At 33.8% G+C, this 17,133-nt stretch overlaps 5 protein-coding genes across 6 annotated transcripts; 2 read left to right on the top strand and 3 right to left on the bottom strand.

The window, feature by feature from the left end:
* Positions 1-142: 142 nt before the first annotated feature.
* LOC135130298 (uncharacterized) lies at positions 143-1,796 on the bottom strand. Its single transcript, XM_064057664.1, has 2 exons — positions 1,713-1,796; positions 143-1,450 (listed from the first exon to the last, which is right to left on the bottom strand). Exons 1-2 carry the CDS (start codon positions 1,783-1,785, stop codon positions 291-293), a joined length of 1,233 nt encoding a protein of 410 aa, XP_063913734.1. The 5' UTR covers positions 1,786-1,796; the 3' UTR covers positions 143-290.
* Positions 1,797-4,289: 2,493 nt separating this feature from the next.
* LOC135130584 (uncharacterized) lies at positions 4,290-7,706 on the top strand. Its single transcript, XM_064057987.1, has 3 exons — positions 4,290-4,374; positions 6,720-7,553; positions 7,624-7,706. Exons 1-3 carry the CDS (start codon positions 4,290-4,292, stop codon positions 7,704-7,706), a joined length of 1,002 nt encoding a protein of 333 aa, XP_063914057.1.
* A 414-nt stretch (positions 7,707-8,120) lies between these two features.
* LOC135130397 (uncharacterized) lies at positions 8,121-9,696 on the bottom strand. 2 transcript variants are annotated; one of them, XM_064057773.1, is made up of 2 exons: positions 9,621-9,696; positions 8,121-9,355 (listed from the first exon to the last, which is right to left on the bottom strand). In XM_064057773.1, the coding sequence occupies exons 1-2, from the start codon at positions 9,691-9,693 to the stop codon at positions 8,196-8,198; spliced, it is 1,233 nt and encodes a 410-aa protein (XP_063913843.1). In that variant the 5' UTR covers positions 9,694-9,696; the 3' UTR covers positions 8,121-8,195. The 2 variants fall into 2 exon arrangements, with proteins under 2 accessions (XP_063913843.1, XP_063913844.1); XM_064057774.1 differs by having other exon boundaries at positions 9,602-9,692.
* Positions 9,697-11,537: 1,841 nt separating this feature from the next.
* LOC135130583 (uncharacterized) lies at positions 11,538-14,758 on the top strand. The gene is made up of 3 exons (XM_064057986.1): positions 11,538-11,622; positions 13,423-14,565; positions 14,745-14,758. The coding sequence occupies exons 1-3, from the start codon at positions 11,538-11,540 to the stop codon at positions 14,756-14,758; spliced, it is 1,242 nt and encodes a 413-aa protein (XP_063914056.1).
* An 11-nt stretch (positions 14,759-14,769) lies between these two features.
* Positions 14,770-16,325, bottom strand: LOC135130276 (uncharacterized). The gene is made up of 2 exons (XM_064057631.1): positions 16,217-16,325; positions 14,770-16,020 (listed from the first exon to the last, which is right to left on the bottom strand). Exons 1-2 carry the CDS (start codon positions 16,284-16,286, stop codon positions 14,861-14,863), a joined length of 1,230 nt encoding a protein of 409 aa, XP_063913701.1. The 5' UTR covers positions 16,287-16,325; the 3' UTR covers positions 14,770-14,860.
* Between the last annotated feature and the right edge of the window lie 808 nt (positions 16,326-17,133).

The raw sequence follows: 17,133 nt of genomic DNA, 5'->3' as shown, positions 1-17,133 counted from the left end.
TTTCTATTTTATTATAAGACTTTCATTTAATTTTTACTTCTACAATAATAGAGTCCATTGGTGAAACAGTTAGTCTGATAACATCATGAACGCACCACGCCGAAAATTTTAGTGTCATACTCTTGAAAGTGAAACAAAATCATAACGAGAAGTTTTTTATTTGATACCAGACAAAAAGAAGCTAAATTTAAAGTAGTATAATATATATACTCACTCTACTAGACAAATAAACATTACTTAAATAAATCTACGCTGCTGCTACATTTCATCTGGTCTTGTTATTTAACGACTTAGGGGAATATTCTAGAATTAGTCACATTTAGTTCTGCAAGAAAATTAGTTACAATTTCACCAATAAGGGGATCAATTATTTGAACAGTGTTCAATGGACAGGCATAGGTATATCCCAAAAATGGGTCTGTGTTGTCAATATCATTCAACATCCAACTACTTTGTAACGTTCCGAAGACATCCGTGGAACATATTTCCCTCAAGAATTCCGCATCAACGAGAAATTTATTCACGTAAGGATTATTATATCCGAAGAAGATTGCACCGAAATGCAAGTCTGGGAAATAGACAATTTTCCAAAACCATCTTGGAACTACAATAAGTGGTGCAATACGAAGTTCGATTTCCTCTCCGCTAGAATTTCTCAGAGACGCTGATTTTAAAGTTCCCGTTAAAATTGTAGCACCTCCGATATCTTGACTTTCCAACAGATTCACAATTCCGTTTTCTAGGGACCTCCAGTTCCCTTCATCAAAAGTATTCCACTGAGGAGCAACGTTAGCTAAATTATAAGTTGCGTCTCTTTGAAGAACGTAAAGAAAATCATCAGGTGGAGCCAGTTGTCCCTTCGTTAAATAATGTACATCGTTGACATAATCCTGGAGACCCATTTCTTCAAATCTAGCTTCATAATTGTCGTAATCTGCGAGTGCGTCTACGGTAAACATCTCAAAATCAAAAATATATCTGGATGTTTCTGGATAATTCTGTCCAGATCGTGCCCATTTATTTAGTTTGTGCTTGACATAGAAGGGAGTATTGAAGACGCGAAAACAACCCGTATATACAGTAACAAACGTAGGTGACACTGAAATAGTATAACCTGCCTTGAACCCAGTGGTACCATTCTCGCACTGTATTTCAGTGAAGACTGGGATTACTTCTACGTATGGTCTAGCTCTATCAGTGCATGTAATGTTAGCAAAGTCCAAATAAACTGATGTTGAAATTTTGATCCTTGTACCCTCTACGCAGATCATGTTTTGGTCAAGTACCTTTAAGCCAGGTGGATTGAATTGTCCCCCTGGACAAGCAATCGACATACCTTGCCTATACCCATATGCAATGCTTCCGTTGGCTGAAGGTTCGTCAAAAGATCCACTTCCTTGTAATATGAGGGGTGCAGTGGCGGCGTTGGACATCACGTCAAAGAAACATCCTAAAAAGCAAACCACTAAGGATCAGGGAGCAATTATTAAAGTATCATGCGGAGTTAATAAGTACTAGCCTGTCGATAACCCATTAATTTATACACATAGAAAAAAGTGTAATTTTATTCCATCTTAGTTCGTTTTTTTATCATTTTCTTTTTACTTCAAGTTTCAAGTTAAAGTGAACCATATTATATGTTCTACTTTTAATAATAATGGGATATATCGAAAGCGCATGCTTATTGACTCACCCTGTACATCTATTGTTACCTCTCTGTGCTAGTGTTTCATACTTGATGAAAATCACAGCAAAAGTAAATACGACTGAGTATCGAACCATCATTAAATAATATCGAATTTGCTCTAATCAGTATGTGTGGGTGTATGCCATATTTATACCATTACTGTAAAACACTCCTCTCGATAATTTGATAATAAATCAAATGGAATTAAATTATTATGTTCACGTCAAACGGTTGATTTAAAAATCCAATTAGTTGTATATTGCACATTAAGGGCAAATATTCTCTAAAATTGAAAACAGTTCTAGTATCTACCTATTTTAAGAATATATTGTAGATGGTAACACGCTAATCCAAACTTGTATGTTCATCACCACCAAAAATGTGTTTACTTTAGTTTGTTAATACAGCCCTGGACATGTAACAGTCCGGAAAATAATTCAGAATTTTGCAATGTGTTTTGAAACTAGTGAACTGATTGCTTACAAATTTTAAACCCACATTATGGGTATATGGTACATTGCTAATTAGAATATATCTCCATTCATTTTGAGTGTATATTCTTCATATGCTGCTACTTTTTGGAGATCTATGTACAGTGTTCTAAAAAAGTAAATAAAACAAAACTTATTGACAAAATAAACGACCAGTTATCTAATGATTTAAATTTAAGTTCTGCAGCTTAAAGGGATTGAAAATAAAAAAATAATAATTTATAAAATTTCGTTATCAACTTAAATCCGTATACGTATTTTTTAAATGTAATCAATTCTCACTCGAAATCATATTTCGCAATCTTTGACATGGATGAAGTGATCAAAATTTAATTACGTATTACTAATGCTTGGATTATAACAAAATCCTATTACTCACGTAAAAACTATATTTGTTTCGTTGTTTTGTTGTCTACCTACGAATATTCGATTTGAATATAATACGGGGTGTCTGGAAAATGGCGAATTAACTGTTCGCTACGCAATCAACTGTGAGTCTGGGAAAAATAGTAAAAATATTCCTTCTCACATTCTGGTGGAGTTATAATGATTTTAAAATTGGTTCTTTTGCTACACTGAACAACTAAACAACACATTCAGTATCACAATAACTAGTAATAAAACTTTTAGATGGACTTTTAGAATTTCTTAAAAAATTATTTTCTAGGAGAACACTACACTTTACGAATCGACACGGTGAGACCTATAGTCCAGATTTGTTTTATGAAGTTTTAGCCGTCTCTTCGCAAAGCTCAAATTTTAAATCCTGTATGCTATATTCGGCTTCATTTCTTCGAAAATCCATAACATATTTCCAGAATCACAAGATGAAATATATCGATTTTTAAGATTTAAAAAAAAATCTTTTCCAACCAAATATTCCAGAAATCATCCTCTGCAATCACAAACTCGCTATATTTTTCAAATCAACATGACGAATTCTACATCCCAATTTTTTTTGTGGATTATTGACAATTTTTCCAAAAGTTCAATTTTTCAATGAAATGTTTGACCCATTTTGAATCATCTTCGAAAAAAACTTAAAGAAATTTTGATAGTTTTCAACTTACATAAGATATTTTTTGACATCGTTCCAGAATCACCATAATAAAATGGGATGATATTCAAAATTTAAAAAAAAATCAAACCAAATATTTCTGGCTCCGAACACGAAATATTTTTTAAATCAGGACGTCGAAGTCTAAATCTCTGAAGTTTTAAATGAACAAATGCTAAGCATAAATATCGACAGCTTATTTTTTATTATTAAAAATTATCGAAATGTATAAAAAAAAATATCTTTTACAAAAATTTGTCTCAGATTAAGAAATATTTAAAAAATTGTAAAAATTGCCGTATTTCAATTGGCCATATTGGAAAACGGTAGGAATTTCCGAAAAAACGTAGCCGAAAATGAATTTTAAATGTCGAAATCTATAAGAAAATTTCTAGTTCAATTTTTAAAATGGTTGAAAAATAAATAGTCGAAAATGTCAAAAATGTCAAAATAAATCACATCTTATAAAATGCTAGCCCCGCCCACGCGCCTTCTATTTTCTACAATAGTACCTATGTTAGTTGCCAAAATCCGTTTTTTCTTAGAAAGTATTAGCCCCGCCCACCACCCATGCTGTTTTGTTAGAGGGTATGTCATTTGCCAAAATCAGTCTTGCCTTAGCAAGTGCTAACTCCGCCACCCACCTGCTCTTTCCACTAATTTTATTCCTGTTCAGTATAAGATCATTCATTTGATTCAGACCGGATAAAATAATCAGTGAAATGGAAGCAGGGTGGGTGGGCGGGGCTAATTGAGGTCTTTTGTGGAGTGGGAGTGGAAACTAAAAGAATCTAGATGTGAGAAGAGTATATATTATTCGCTACAAAATTAATTTCTTATATTGTGCACCTGAAATGACTTTATTGAAATTTTTAAAAAATTGTAAAAAATGTCGTAATTCAATTGGCGATATTGGAAAAACCATAAGAATTTACGAACAAACGAAACCGAAATTCTCAATGTTGAAATTTACACGACTGTCAGTTCAATTTCGAAAATGGTTGCAATATGGTCGAAAATGTCGAAAGTGTCAAAATCAGTCATATTTTATAAAATGCTAGCTCTGCTCACCCGCCTTCTATTTTCTAAGATAGTAGCTATGTTATTTGCCAAAATAAGTCTTATCTTATCAACAAATAGTAAAGCCCACCCACCCTTTATTTTCTTAGCGGATGTGTTATTTTCCAAAATCAGTCCTGTCTTAAGTGCTAACTTCGCCGCCCACCTGCTCTTGACATTCTAACCACTAAGTTCATTTCTGTTCAGTATAAGATCATTCATTTCATTCAAACCGGATAAAATTAATCACTGAAGTGGAGGCAGGGTGGGTGGGCCGGGCTAATTTTGGTCTTCTTTGCTGTGGGAATGGAAACTAAAAGAATCTAGGATGTGAAAAAAGTAAAAAAAGCGCTATACTTCACTTGTTTGTTTTATTATTTGTTATAAAATTTATTTCTTATTTTGTGCACTTGACATGGCTTAATTGAAATTTATAAAAAATTGTCAAAATTGTCGTATTTCAATTGGCGATATTAGAAAACAGTAGGAATTTTCGAAAAAACGAAGCCGAAAATGAATTCTAAATATCGAAATCTACAAGAAAATATGCTGGTTCAATTTCGAAAATGGTTGACAAATGGTAGAAAATGTCAAAAGTGTCAAAATCAGTCATATCTTATAGAATGCTAGCCCCACCCACCCGCCTTCTATTTTCTAAGACAGTACCTAAGTTAGTTGCCAAAACCAGTTTTTTCTTAGAAAGTACTAGCCTCGCCCACCCGCCCTCTATTTTGATAGAAGGTACGTAATTTGCCAAAATCAGTTTTATCTTATCAAATACTAGGCCCGCCCACCCACCCTCGATTTTCTTGGAAGGTAGGTGATTTTCCAAAATCAATCTTATCTTATAGAATGCTAGCCCCTTCTATTGTCTAAGATAGTACCTATGTGGTTTATGAATCTACCTTGATTTTCTTTATTCTTATTATATTTGTTTTATGTTTGGTCCATCTTGTTCTTTACACGCATAATACGAAACTTCACAACCACAGCGGTAGTCTACCGGTAGCGCACTTACTTTGCAGTTGAGACGGTCGTGGATCGGCGGGCCACAGCTTTTATTTGATTGATCAAATTAAGAACGTTTATCCTATTTTCCAGAAAATTGGAGCATACAGTACTGTTTTTATCAGTATTATACTAAACTTGTTCAAACTGATATATGGTTTAACACTACACAAATAGCTTTATTTTGACTTTTAGGAGTTGTCAGAAAAAAAATTAAATTCGCAAAATTAAATTTTTTCATTTTTCCAAGTTCGACTTTATTTCAGGGGCGAGAGCAGTTTTTGTAAATAGTCTTAATCCAAATTTTTTTTGTCAGTTGAATTTAAAATTTTTTGGTGGCATATCTGATTGCCAAATTGACATTTAAGACGCCAAGCTGACATTTTTCTGACCACATTTGTTATGTTCGCTCATTTCACAATTGACAGTGACCAAAGTCGCTATATTATTAACTGTGATAAAGTGATCTTACATACAAAACACGGTTCGGTCATAGTTACCAAATTAAATGTTGAAAATTAAAAATGGCTCCCTGAATCATTCTATCATAATGCAAGAAATAGTAAATATTTATAACTAAGCTCAACTACACAACTCTTAACCAACATGGTCTTCAAATTTAATTTTTGTGTCTAAAATGACTAAGCATGAGTTGATGCTCATTCGAATTTTCATTTTGTATCCCGGCGCATCCACCATTATTACAACTGAAAGAAAAACAGTTGTTGAATAACTGGGATAAAACTGAACATTCTTAGACTGATTCGGCACTATGTTTCTACTTAGATTAAGAGGAATAAGATGCGATTTATATATTATTTTGTCTGCATCCTATTTCCCTAATCACTGTTGACAACTATGTATGTACCAACGAAAAGATTCCACTATTTTGATTTGTTCATTCGTGTAGTTTAGTTTAATCCTTCTAAACTGAAATCATATGTAATCAAAATTGATACTATACACACTAAAATATCATTCCATTACAACTACATCTCCCCAAGGACAGTTACATCGATGAATATAACGGTTGCTTATTTTTTTTGTGGTTCATTAAGATGTTATCAACATACTTTCGAAAAATCACTACCTGCTGATTACAGTACTAGTAGATTAAAACTGACGTAATTGATAATTTTAGGATTAGTAGCAATAAATCATTGGATGATTAAACTTTTACGACTAACTGCTAATTGCTGATGATGATTAATAAAACATTTATATATTTTGTTTTATATGCTTTAACTGTAGGTTTTTCCACAACAAGTAGTGTATTTCCAGGTAAGCACATTTTACACAGACACAACGCGATGTGAATTATAACGTCTAGGTTACGTGATCACTTGAGTTTTCGAGTGTAATATCAAACTTCTATATAATCGTTACGAAAAAACAAAAACAAAGACGAATATTTCAGGTTGCTACTTAGACGTGTTGACTAACCCTGCACTCACTCCTCTCATTGTTGGCAGCGACGTCTTCCCAGAACCTTCACCCAACGGCAGCCTCCACTTTATCTACAGAGAACCAATTTACATAGCATGTCCAGGTGGTGAATTCACACCCACAGCTATAGATGTAAACGGACACTCTGTATATTGTAGAGAAGGTACAATAGTCGACATCAAAACAGGAGTCGCTGGAAACTTCAACAAGATAACCTGTACTTTAAATGACACAGCAAGACCTTATCTCACTGATAAATTAAATTCCGACATAATTTGTGAAGGTGGTACCGCTATTGAGATCGGTTATACTCTCAACAAAAGTTTCTATCGCGCACTGTTAGTATGTTTTCAACTCGAACTTGGCATTCCTTTGTATACCAAATATCGTATAAGCAAATGGGCAAGGTCGGGCCAAAATTATGCGGAACCACCTCGGTACGTCTTCGATTTGGGTTTATTTTCTGATGATCCAGTGGCTGCGTACGAAAATTATGGAACTACTTTTGAAAATTTGGGTCTGCAAAGGTACGTTGATGGTGTTCACGACTTAACTAAAGGACAACTTGCTGCATGCGATGAATTTTTATATTCGTTTCAAAGAGATGCAACCTATGATTTAGCTAATGTGGCGCCACGGTGGAACACGTTTGATCCAGGCAACTGGCGGGTACTGGAAAATGCGATTGTTAATTTACTGGAAAGTGGTGATATTGGAGACGCTACGGTACTAACGGGAACCCTCAAAGTAGCTACCTTAGAAAACGTGAATGGTACGGAAGAAGAGCTTCGTTTGAAGGAAAGTGGTACCACTTTTCCGATATCGAGATGGTTTTGGAAGCTAGTTTATATTCACTGGTCATAATTTTGGTGCAGTTTTCTTTGGATATAATAATCCTTACGTTTCCAAAGATAATGTGGATTCTGAATTTTTGGGTGAAATATGTTATACCAACTGATGTATTTCAGATGTTACAAGACACTTGGTTGTTACATGGTGTCGATAATAATGATTCTTTTTTGGGATATATTTACGGTTACTTTTCTAGCTGAGATCGTTAGAAACGTGCTTTTCGAAGGCAACTTGACAAGTATCAATTTTTCCACTAAACAAAAAATAAAAGTTTGATTTAAAATTTTTGATGATAGTAGACAAATAAAACTTGCAGTAAGAAAATTGTAGTTTCTTTTTATTTTCTTATAAGACTTTCATTTAGTTTTTACTTCTACAATAATAGAGTCCATTGGTGGAACAGTTAGTCTGATATATCATGAACGTACCACGCTGAAAATTTTCGTGTCATACTCATGAAAGTGAAACAATATCATAACGAGAAGATTTTTATTTGATACCAGACAAAAAGAAACTAAATTTAAAGTAGTATAATATATGTATATTCACGCTATTAGACAAATGAACATTACTTCGGGTCTTGTTATTTAACGATTTAGGGGAATATTCTAGATTCAGTCACATTTAGTTCTGCAAGAAAATTAGTAACAATTTCACCAATAAGGGAATCAATTATTTGAACAGTGTTCAATGGACAAGCATAGGTATATCCCAAAAATGGGTCTGTGTTGTCAATAGCATTCAACATCCAACTACTTTGTAACGTTCCGAAGACATCCGTGGAACATATTTCCGTCAAGAATTCGGCGTCAACGAGAAATTTATTCACGTAAGGATTATTATATCCGAAGAAAATTGCACCGAAATGCAGGTCTGGGAAATAAACAATTTTCCAAAACCATCTTGGAACTACAATAAGTGGTCCAATACGAAGTTCGATTTCCTCTCCGCTCGAATTTTTCAGAGACGCTGATTTTAAAGTTCCCGTTAAAATGGTAGCACCTCCGATATCTTGACTTTCCAACAGATTCACAATTCCGTTTTCTAGGGACCTCCAGTTCCCTTCATCAAAAGTATTCCACTGTGGAGCAACGTTAGCTAAATTATAAGTAGCGTCTCTTTGAAGAACGTAAAGAAAATCATCAGGTGGAGCCAGTTGTCCTTTCGTTAAATAATGTACATCGTTGACATAATCCTGGAGACCCATTTCTTCAAATCTAGCTTCATAATTGTCGTAATCTGCGAGTGCGTCATAGGTAAACATCTCAAAATCAAAAATATATCTGGGTGTGTCTGCATAATTCTGTCCAGATCGTGCCCATTTATTTAGTTTGTGCTTGACATAGAAGGGAGTATTGAACACGCGAAAACAACCCGTATATACAGTAACAAACGTAGGTGACACTGAAATAGTATAACCTGCCTTGAACCCAGTGGTACCATTCTCGCACTGTATTTCAGTGAAGACTGGGATTACTTCTACGTATGGTCTAGCTCTATCAGTGCATGTAATGTTAGCAAAGTCCAAATAAACTGATGTTGAAATTTTGATCCTTGTACCCTCTACGCAGATCATGTTTTGGCCAAGTACCTTTAAGCCAGGTGGATTGAATTGTCCCCCTGGACAAGCAATCGACATACCGTGCCTATACCCATATGCAATGCTTCCGTTGGCTGAAGGTTCGTCAAAAGATCCACTTCCTTGTAATATGAGGGGTGCAGTGGCGGCGTTGGACATCACGTCAAAGAAACATCCTAAAAAGCAAACCACTAAGGATCAGGGAGCAATTATTATTAAAGTATCATGCGGAGTTAATAAGTACTAGCCTGTCGATAACCCATTAATTTATACACATAGAAAAAAGTGTAATTTTATTCCATCTTAGTCCGTTTTTTTATCATTTTCTTTTTACTTCAAGTTTCAAGTTAAAGTGAACCATACTATATGTTCTACTTTTAATAATAATGGGATATATCGAAAGCGCGTGGTTATTGACTCACCCTGTACATCTATTGTTACCTCTCTGTGCTAGTGTTTGATACTTGCTGAAAACCACAGCAAAAATAAATACAACTGAGTATCGAACCATCATTAAATAATATCGAATTTGCTCTAATCAGTATGTGTGTACTCCACCATTTTTATACCATTTCTGTAAAACCCTCTTCCCGATAATTTGATAATAAATCAAATGGAATTAAATTATTATGTCCACGTCAAACGGCTTGATTTAAAAATCCAATTAGTTGTATGTTGCACTTTAAGGGCAAATATTCTCTAAAATTGAAAACAGTTCTAGTATCTACCTATTTTAAGAATATATTGTAGATGGTAACACGCTAATCCAAACTTGTATGTTCATCATCACCAAAAATGTGTTTACGTTAGTTTGTTAATCCAGCCCTGGACATGTAACAGTCCGGAAAATAATTGAGAATTTTACCATGTGTTTTGAAACTATTGAACTGGTTGCTTACAAATTTTAAACCCACCTTAAGGGTATACAGTACATTGCTAATTAGGATTTATCTCCATTCATTTTGAGTGTATATTCTTCATATGCTGCTAGTTTTTGTAAATCTATGTACAGTGTCCTAAAAAAGTAAATAAAACAAAACTTATTGACAAAATAAATGACCAGTTATCTCATGATTTAAATTTAAGATCTGCAGCTTAGAGGGATTGAAAATAAAAAAATAATAATTTATAAAATTTCGTTATCAACTTAAATCCGTAGATGAATTGTTTAAATGTAATCAATTCTCACTCGAAATCATATTTCGCAATCTTTGACATGGATGAAGTGATCAAAATTTAATTACATATTACTAATGCTTGGATTATAACAAAATCCTATTACTCACGTAAAAACTATATTTGTTTCGTTGTTTTGTTGTCTACCTACGAATATTCGATTTGAATATTATACCGGGTGTTTGGAAAATGGCGAATTAACTGTTCGCTACGCTCTTAACAATGAACTGTTGAGTGTGGGTAAAATAGTAAAAAAATTCCCTCTCACATTCTGGTGGAGTTATAATGATTTTAAAATTGTTTTTTTTGCTACATTGAACAATTAAACAACACATTAATTATCACAATAACTAGTAATAAAACTTTTAGATGGATTTTTAGAATTTCTTTAAAAAATATTTTCTAGGGGAGCACTATACTTTACGAATCGACACGTTGACACCTATAGTCCAGGTTTTTTTTATGAATTTTTATGCATCCTATATTCGGCTTCCTTTTCTTCGAAAATCCATAACATATTTCCAGAATCACAAGATGAAATATATCGACATTTAAGATTTAAAAAAAAAATTCTTTTCCAACCAAATATTCCAGAAATCATGCTCTGCAACCACAAACTTGCTATATTTTTCAAATCAGCATATCGAAATATACATTCCAATTTTTTTGTGGATTATTGACAACTTTTCCAAAAGTTCAATTTTTCAATGAAATGTTTGACCCATTTTGAATCATCTTCGAAAAAAACTTGAAGAAATTTTGATAGTTTTCAGCTTACATAAGATATCTTTTGACATCGTTCCAGAATCACCATAATAAAATGGGATGATATTCAAAATTTTGAAAAAATTCAAACCAAATATTTCTGGCTCCGAAACACGAAATATTTTTTAAATCAGGACCGAAGCCTAAATCTCTGAAGTTTTAAATGAATAAATGCTAAGCATAAATATCGACAGCTTATTTTTTATTATTAAAAATTATCGAAATGTATAAAAAAATTATCTGTTACAAAGATTTGCCTCAGATTAAGAAATATTTAGAAAATTGTAAAAATTGCCGTATTTCAATTGGCGATATTGGAAAACGGTAGGAATTTTCGATAAAACGTAGCCGAAAATGAATTCTAAATGTCGAAATCTATAAGAAAATTTCTAGTTCAATTTTGAAAATGGTTGAAAAATGGTCGAAAATGTCAAAAGTGTGAAAATAAATCACACCTTATTAAATGCTAGCCCCGCCTACGCGCCTTCTATTTTCTACAATAGTACCTATGTTAGTTGCCAAAATCCGTTTTTTCTTAGAAAGTACTAGCCCCGCCCACCACCCATGCTGTTTTGTTAGAGGGTATGTCATTTTCCAAAATCAGTCCTCTCTTAGCAAGTGCTAACTCCGCCACCCACCTGCTCTTTCCACTAATTTTATTCCTGTTCAGTATAAGATCATTCATTTGATTCAGACCGGATAAAATTAATCAGTGAAATGGAAGCAGGGTGGGTGGGCGGGGCTAATTGAGGTCTTTTGTGGAGTGGGAGTGGAAACTAAAAGAATCTAGATGTGAAAAGAGTATATTTTATTCGCTACAAAATTAATTTCTTATATTGTGCACTTGAAATGACTTGATTGAAATTTTTTAAAAATTGTAAAAAATGCTGTATTTCAATTGGTGATATTGGAAAAACCATAAGAATTTCCGAAAAAACGAAACCGAAAATTAATTCTCAATGTTGAAATTTACACGAAACTGTCAGTTCAATTTGTGGCCTTCTTTGCTGTGGGAATGGAAACTAAAAGAATCTAGGATGTGAAAAAAGTAAAAAATGCGCTATACTTCACTTGCTTGTTATATTATTTGCTATAAAATTTATTTCTTATTTTGTGCACTTGACATGGCTTAATTGAGATTTATAAAAAATTGTCAAAATTGTCGTATTTCAATTGGCGATATTAGAAAACAGTAGGAATTTTCGAAAAAACGAAGCCGAAAATGAATTCTAAATATCGAAATCTACAAGAAAATATCTAGTTCAATTTCGAACATGGTTGACAAATGGTAGAAAATGTCAAAAGTGTCAAAATCAGTCATATCTTATAGAATGCTAGCCCCACCCACCCGCCTTCTATTTTCTAAGACAGTACCTAAGTTAGTTGTCAAAACCAGTTTTTTCTTAGAAAGTACTAGCCCCGCCCACCCGCCCTCTATTTTGATAGAAGGCACGTCATTTGCCAAAATCAGTTTTATCTTATCAAATACTAATTTAATAATTAATTTTTGTGTCTAAAATTAATAAGCATGAGTTATCTAGCTCATTCGAATCTTCATTTTGTATCCCGGCGCCTCCACCATTATTACAACTGAAAGAAAAACTTTTGTTCAAAAATAGCAACTGGGATAAAACTGAACATTCTTAGACTCATTCGGCACCATGTTTCCACTCAGATTAAGAGGAACAAGATGCGATTTATATATTATTTTGTCTGCATCCTATTTCCCTAATCACTGTTGGCAACTATGTATGTACCAACGAAAAGATTCTACTATTTTGATTTGTTCATTCGTGTAATTTAGTTTAATCTTTCTAAACTGAAATCATATGTAATCAAAATTGATACTATACACACTAAAATATCATTCCATTACAACTACATCTCCCCAAGGACAGTTGCATCGATGAATATAACGGTTGCTTATTTTTTTGTGGTTCATTAAGATGTTATCAACATACTTTCGAAAAATCACTACCTGCTGATTACAGTACTAGTAGATTAAAACTGACGTAATTGATAATTTTAGGATTAGTAGCAATAAATCATTGGATCATTAAACTTTTACGACTAACTGCTAATTGCTGATGATGATTAATAAAACATTTATATATTTTGTTTTATATGCTTTAACTGTAAGTTTTTCTGCAACAAGTAGTGTATTTCCAGGTAAGTAGATTTTACACAGATACAACGCGATGTGAATTATAACGTCTGGGTTACGTGGTCACTTGAGTTTTCGAGTGTAATATCAAACTTCTATATAATCGTTACGAAAAAAAAACAAAGACAAATATTTCAGGTTGCTACTTAGACGTGTTGACTAACCCTGCACTCACTCCTCTCATTGTTGGCAGCGAGGTCTTCCCAGAACCTTCACTCAACGGCAGCCTCCACTTTGTCTACAGAGAACCAATTTACATAGCATGTCCAGGTGGTGAATTCACACCAACAGCTATAGATGTAAACGGACACTCTGTATATTGTAGAGAAGGTACAATAGTCGACATCAAAACAGGAGTCGCTGGAGACTTCAACAAGATAACCTGTACTTTAAATGACACAGCAAGACCTTATCTTACTGATAAACCAAATTCCGACATATCTTGTGAAGGTGGTACCGCTATTGAGATAGGTTACACTCTCAACAAAAGTTTCTATCGCGCACTGTTAGTATGTTTTCAACTCGAGCTTGGTATTCCTTTGTATACCAAATATCGTATAAGCAAATGGGCAAAGTCGGGCCAAAATTATCTGGAACCACCTCGGTACGTTTTCGATTTAGGTTTATTTTCTGATGATCCAGTGGCTGCGTACGAAAATTATGCAACTGCTTTTGAAGGTTTGGGTCTGCAAAGGTACGTTGATGGTGTTCACTATTTAACTAAAGGGCAACTTGCTGCATACGATGAATTTTTATATTCGTTTCAAAGAGATGCAACCTATGATTTAGCTAATGTGGCGCCACGGTGGAACACGTTTGATCAAGGCAACTGGCGAGTACTGGAAAATGCGGTTGTTAATTTACTGGAAAGTGGTGATATTGGAGACGCTACGGTACTAACGGGAACCCTCAAAGTAGCTACTTTAGTTAACGTGAATGGTACAGAAGAAGAGCTTCGTTTGAAGGAGAGTGGTACCACTTTTCCGGTACCGAGATGGTTTTGGAAGCTAGTTTATATTCCTGGTGATAATATTGGCGCAGTTTTCTTCGGATATAATAATCCTTACGTTTCCAAAGACAATGTGGATTCTGAATTTTTGGGTGAAATATGTTATAGTGATGTATTTGAGATTTTGCAAGACACTTGGTTGTTAAATGGTGTCGATAATAGTGATTCTTTTTTGGTATATATTTACGCTTGCCAGTTGGACACAAATCAAATAATCGACACTCTTCTAGCTGTGATTGTTAGAAATGTGCTTTTAGAATGGAACTTGACAAGTATTAATTTTTCCACTAAACAAAAATAAAAGTGGCATATTAAATTTTCGATGATGTAGACAAATAAAAATTACAGGAAGAAAAATGTAGTTTCTTTCTATTTTTTTATAAGATATAGAGTCAATTGGTGGAACAGATAGTCTGATAATATCATGAACGTACTACGCCGAAAATTTTAGTGTCATTCTCATGAAAGTGAAACAATTGTAACAAGATTTTTATTTGATACCAGACAAAAAGAAGCTAAATTTATAGTAGTAATACATATTCACGATACTAGATAAATAAATATTACTTAGGGGAGTATTCCAGATTTAGTCACATTTAGTTCTCCAAGAAAATTTGTAACAATTTCGCCAATAAGAGGATCAATTATTTGAACTGTATTCAATGGACAAGCGTAGGTATACCCCAAAAATGGGTCTGTGTTGTCAATATCATTCAACATCCAACTACTTTGTAACGTTCCGAAGATATCCGTGGAACATATTTCCCTCAAGAATTCCGCGTCAACGAGAAACTTATTCACGTAAGGATTATTATATCCGAAGAAAACTGCACCGAAGTGCAGCTCTGGAAAATAAATAATCTTCCAAAACCATCTTGGAACTGTAGCCATTGTTGCAATACGAAGTTCAATTTCATCTCCGGTGGAATTTGTCAAAGTAGCTATTTTTAAAATTCCCGTTAAAATTGTGGCGCCTTCGATATCTTGACTTTGCAACAGATTCAGAATTCCATTTTCTAGCGACCTCCAGTTCCCTTCATCAAAAGTATTCCACTGTGGAGCAACGTTAACTAAACTATAAGTAGCGTCTCTTTGAAGAACATAAAGAAAGTCATCGTGTGGAGCCAATTGTCCCTTCGTTAAATAATGTACATCGTTGATGTAATCCTGGAGACCCATTTCTTCAAATCTAGCTTCGTAATTATCGTACCTTTCGAGTGCGTTTCCACAAAATATCCCAAAGTCAAACACATATCTGGGTGCTTCTGGATAATTCTGTCCAGATCGTGCCCATTTATTCACTTTGGATTTAATATACAAAGGAGTGTCGCAAAGCCGAAAACAAGCCGTATACACAGTAACAAACCCATTTAAGTCCGAAACAGTATAACCTGCCCTTAAGCCAAAGGTACCATTTTCGCATTGTATTTCAGTGTCTGTGATTACTTCTACATATGGTCTAGCTCTATCAGTGCATGTGAAATTGGCAAAGTCCAAAGTAGCTGATGCTCCAATTGTGATGGTTGTACCTTCCACGCAGTTCATGAATTGGCCACGTGGATTTAAGCCAGGTGGAGTGAATTGTCCTCCAGGACAAGCAATGTACATACTTTCTCTAAATCCAATGTGAATGCTTCCATTAGCTGAAGGTTCTACAAATTCGCGTTTAGCTTGAGTTATTAAAGGTGCATTGGCTGCATTATTGGTCATCACATCAAAGAAACATCCTAGAAAACAAACCATTAAGGTTTAGGGTACCATTTTTCTTTATATATCATAAAAACATAGAATCACAAGAGGGAGCGAACATTAGTTGGTTTATGTAAATAGTGAGTCAATAAATGTGCACTTTTCGATACCTTAACAATTAATAAGATATCAAGAGAATGACTTTATTGACTCACCTTGTACATTTGTTGTTACCTGGTAGTGCTAAGGCTTTATACTTGACGAAAACTGCAACAAAAACAAATACGACTGAAAATCGAACCATAATTAAATGTTACCTATAGAGTTTGTAGTCAATATGGAAGTCTATGATGATTGTTTTATACGATTTCTGAAAAGTCCCGCCCTCTAAATAATGTGGTAATCAATCAAATGGAATTAATATTTATGGCTGCTGTAAACGTTTAAAATCAATTGGATAGTCTGAGGGTTAATCTTTTTAATTCGACGGGATGAATACATATCCTGATAATACATATCTTATACCGGGTGATGCAGGTGAATTTTAATCAAAGAAACCACTTGTCATATTTACACCATACTGTTATCTTTAATATTTTTATTTTGCTGCTTAGTATAACTGGTTGCCTAAAAGTTAACACTAAATTTTTTTTTAATTCACAAAAATTGTTCAAAATGTTCTGATTCTTGTTCTAAACTCAGCGGCAAATTATTGTTCCAACTAAATAAAAACGAAAGGGTGATGTGATCATGATAATCTTACTTTGGTTTGTTAATTCAGTCTTATTAGCAACCCATGCATGTAGGTTTTTGGAAAATAGTTACAAATTTTAAAATACATCGTAAAAACTAGTAAATCGATTTTGAGAAATAAAACCAACCGTTCGACGCACTTATTTTTTAAGATACATTTTTGCTGGTTATCTTGAAAACAATACTGAATGAAGCAATATTTCATTGATTAAATAAAAATGGCTTATCTCGTTTTCCTAAAAGCGATTTAAATCTAATCTCTACAGCTTATAGTGATTGGAAACAAAAAATAATTTATTAAAACTCGTTATCAACATAAACACTCCTATGCGTTTAAAAATAATTAATTATACTACACGAAACGATATTTCAAAATCGTTGACATGAATGAAGTGATA

The sequence above is a fragment of the Zophobas morio genome, unplaced genomic scaffold (assembly GCF_036711695.1).
Source record: "Zophobas morio isolate AGI-343-1 ecotype UQ-CSIRO unplaced genomic scaffold, CSIRO_AGI_Zmor_V1 ptg000017l, whole genome shotgun sequence".
NCBI lineage: Eukaryota > Metazoa > Arthropoda > Insecta > Coleoptera > Tenebrionidae > Zophobas > Zophobas morio.
This window is presented reverse-complemented; position numbering and strand designations above follow the sequence as displayed.

What these genes read in the sequence shown, in the direction of transcription:
- LOC135130298 (XM_064057664.1), bottom strand. Translation starts at nt 1,785, where the DNA reads ATGATGGTTCGATACTCAGTCGTATTTACTTTTGCTGTGATTTTCATC. An exon ending in TGAAACACTAGCACAGAGAG is followed by an intron (nt 1,451 to 1,712) that starts GTAACAATAGAT and finishes TTTGCTTTTTAG; the next exon opens with GATGTTTCTTTGACGTGATG.
- LOC135130584 (XM_064057987.1), top strand. Translation starts at nt 4,290, where the DNA reads ATGCTAGCTCTGCTCACCCGCCTTCTATTTTCTAAGATAGTAGCTATG. An exon ending in TCTTATCTTATCAACAAATA is followed by an intron (nt 4,375 to 6,719) that starts GTAAAGCCCACC and finishes CGAATATTTCAG; the next exon opens with GTTGCTACTTAGACGTGTTG. An exon ending in GCTTCGTTTGAAGGAAAGTG is followed by an intron (nt 7,554 to 7,623) that starts GTACCACTTTTC and finishes ATTTTGGTGCAG; the next exon opens with TTTTCTTTGGATATAATAAT.
- LOC135130397 (XM_064057773.1), bottom strand. Translation starts at nt 9,693, where the DNA reads ATGATGGTTCGATACTCAGTTGTATTTATTTTTGCTGTGGTTTTCAGC. An exon ending in TCAAACACTAGCACAGAGAG is followed by an intron (nt 9,356 to 9,620) that starts GTAACAATAGAT and finishes TTTGCTTTTTAG; the next exon opens with GATGTTTCTTTGACGTGATG.
- LOC135130583 (XM_064057986.1), top strand. Translation starts at nt 11,538, where the DNA reads ATGGTCGAAAATGTCAAAAGTGTGAAAATAAATCACACCTTATTAAAT. An exon ending in GCCTTCTATTTTCTACAATA is followed by an intron (nt 11,623 to 13,422) that starts GTACCTATGTTA and finishes CAAATATTTCAG; the next exon opens with GTTGCTACTTAGACGTGTTG.
- LOC135130276 (XM_064057631.1), bottom strand. Translation starts at nt 16,286, where the DNA reads ATGGTTCGATTTTCAGTCGTATTTGTTTTTGTTGCAGTTTTCGTCAAG. An exon ending in TAAAGCCTTAGCACTACCAG is followed by an intron (nt 16,021 to 16,216) that starts GTAACAACAAAT and finishes TTTGTTTTCTAG; the next exon opens with GATGTTTCTTTGATGTGATG.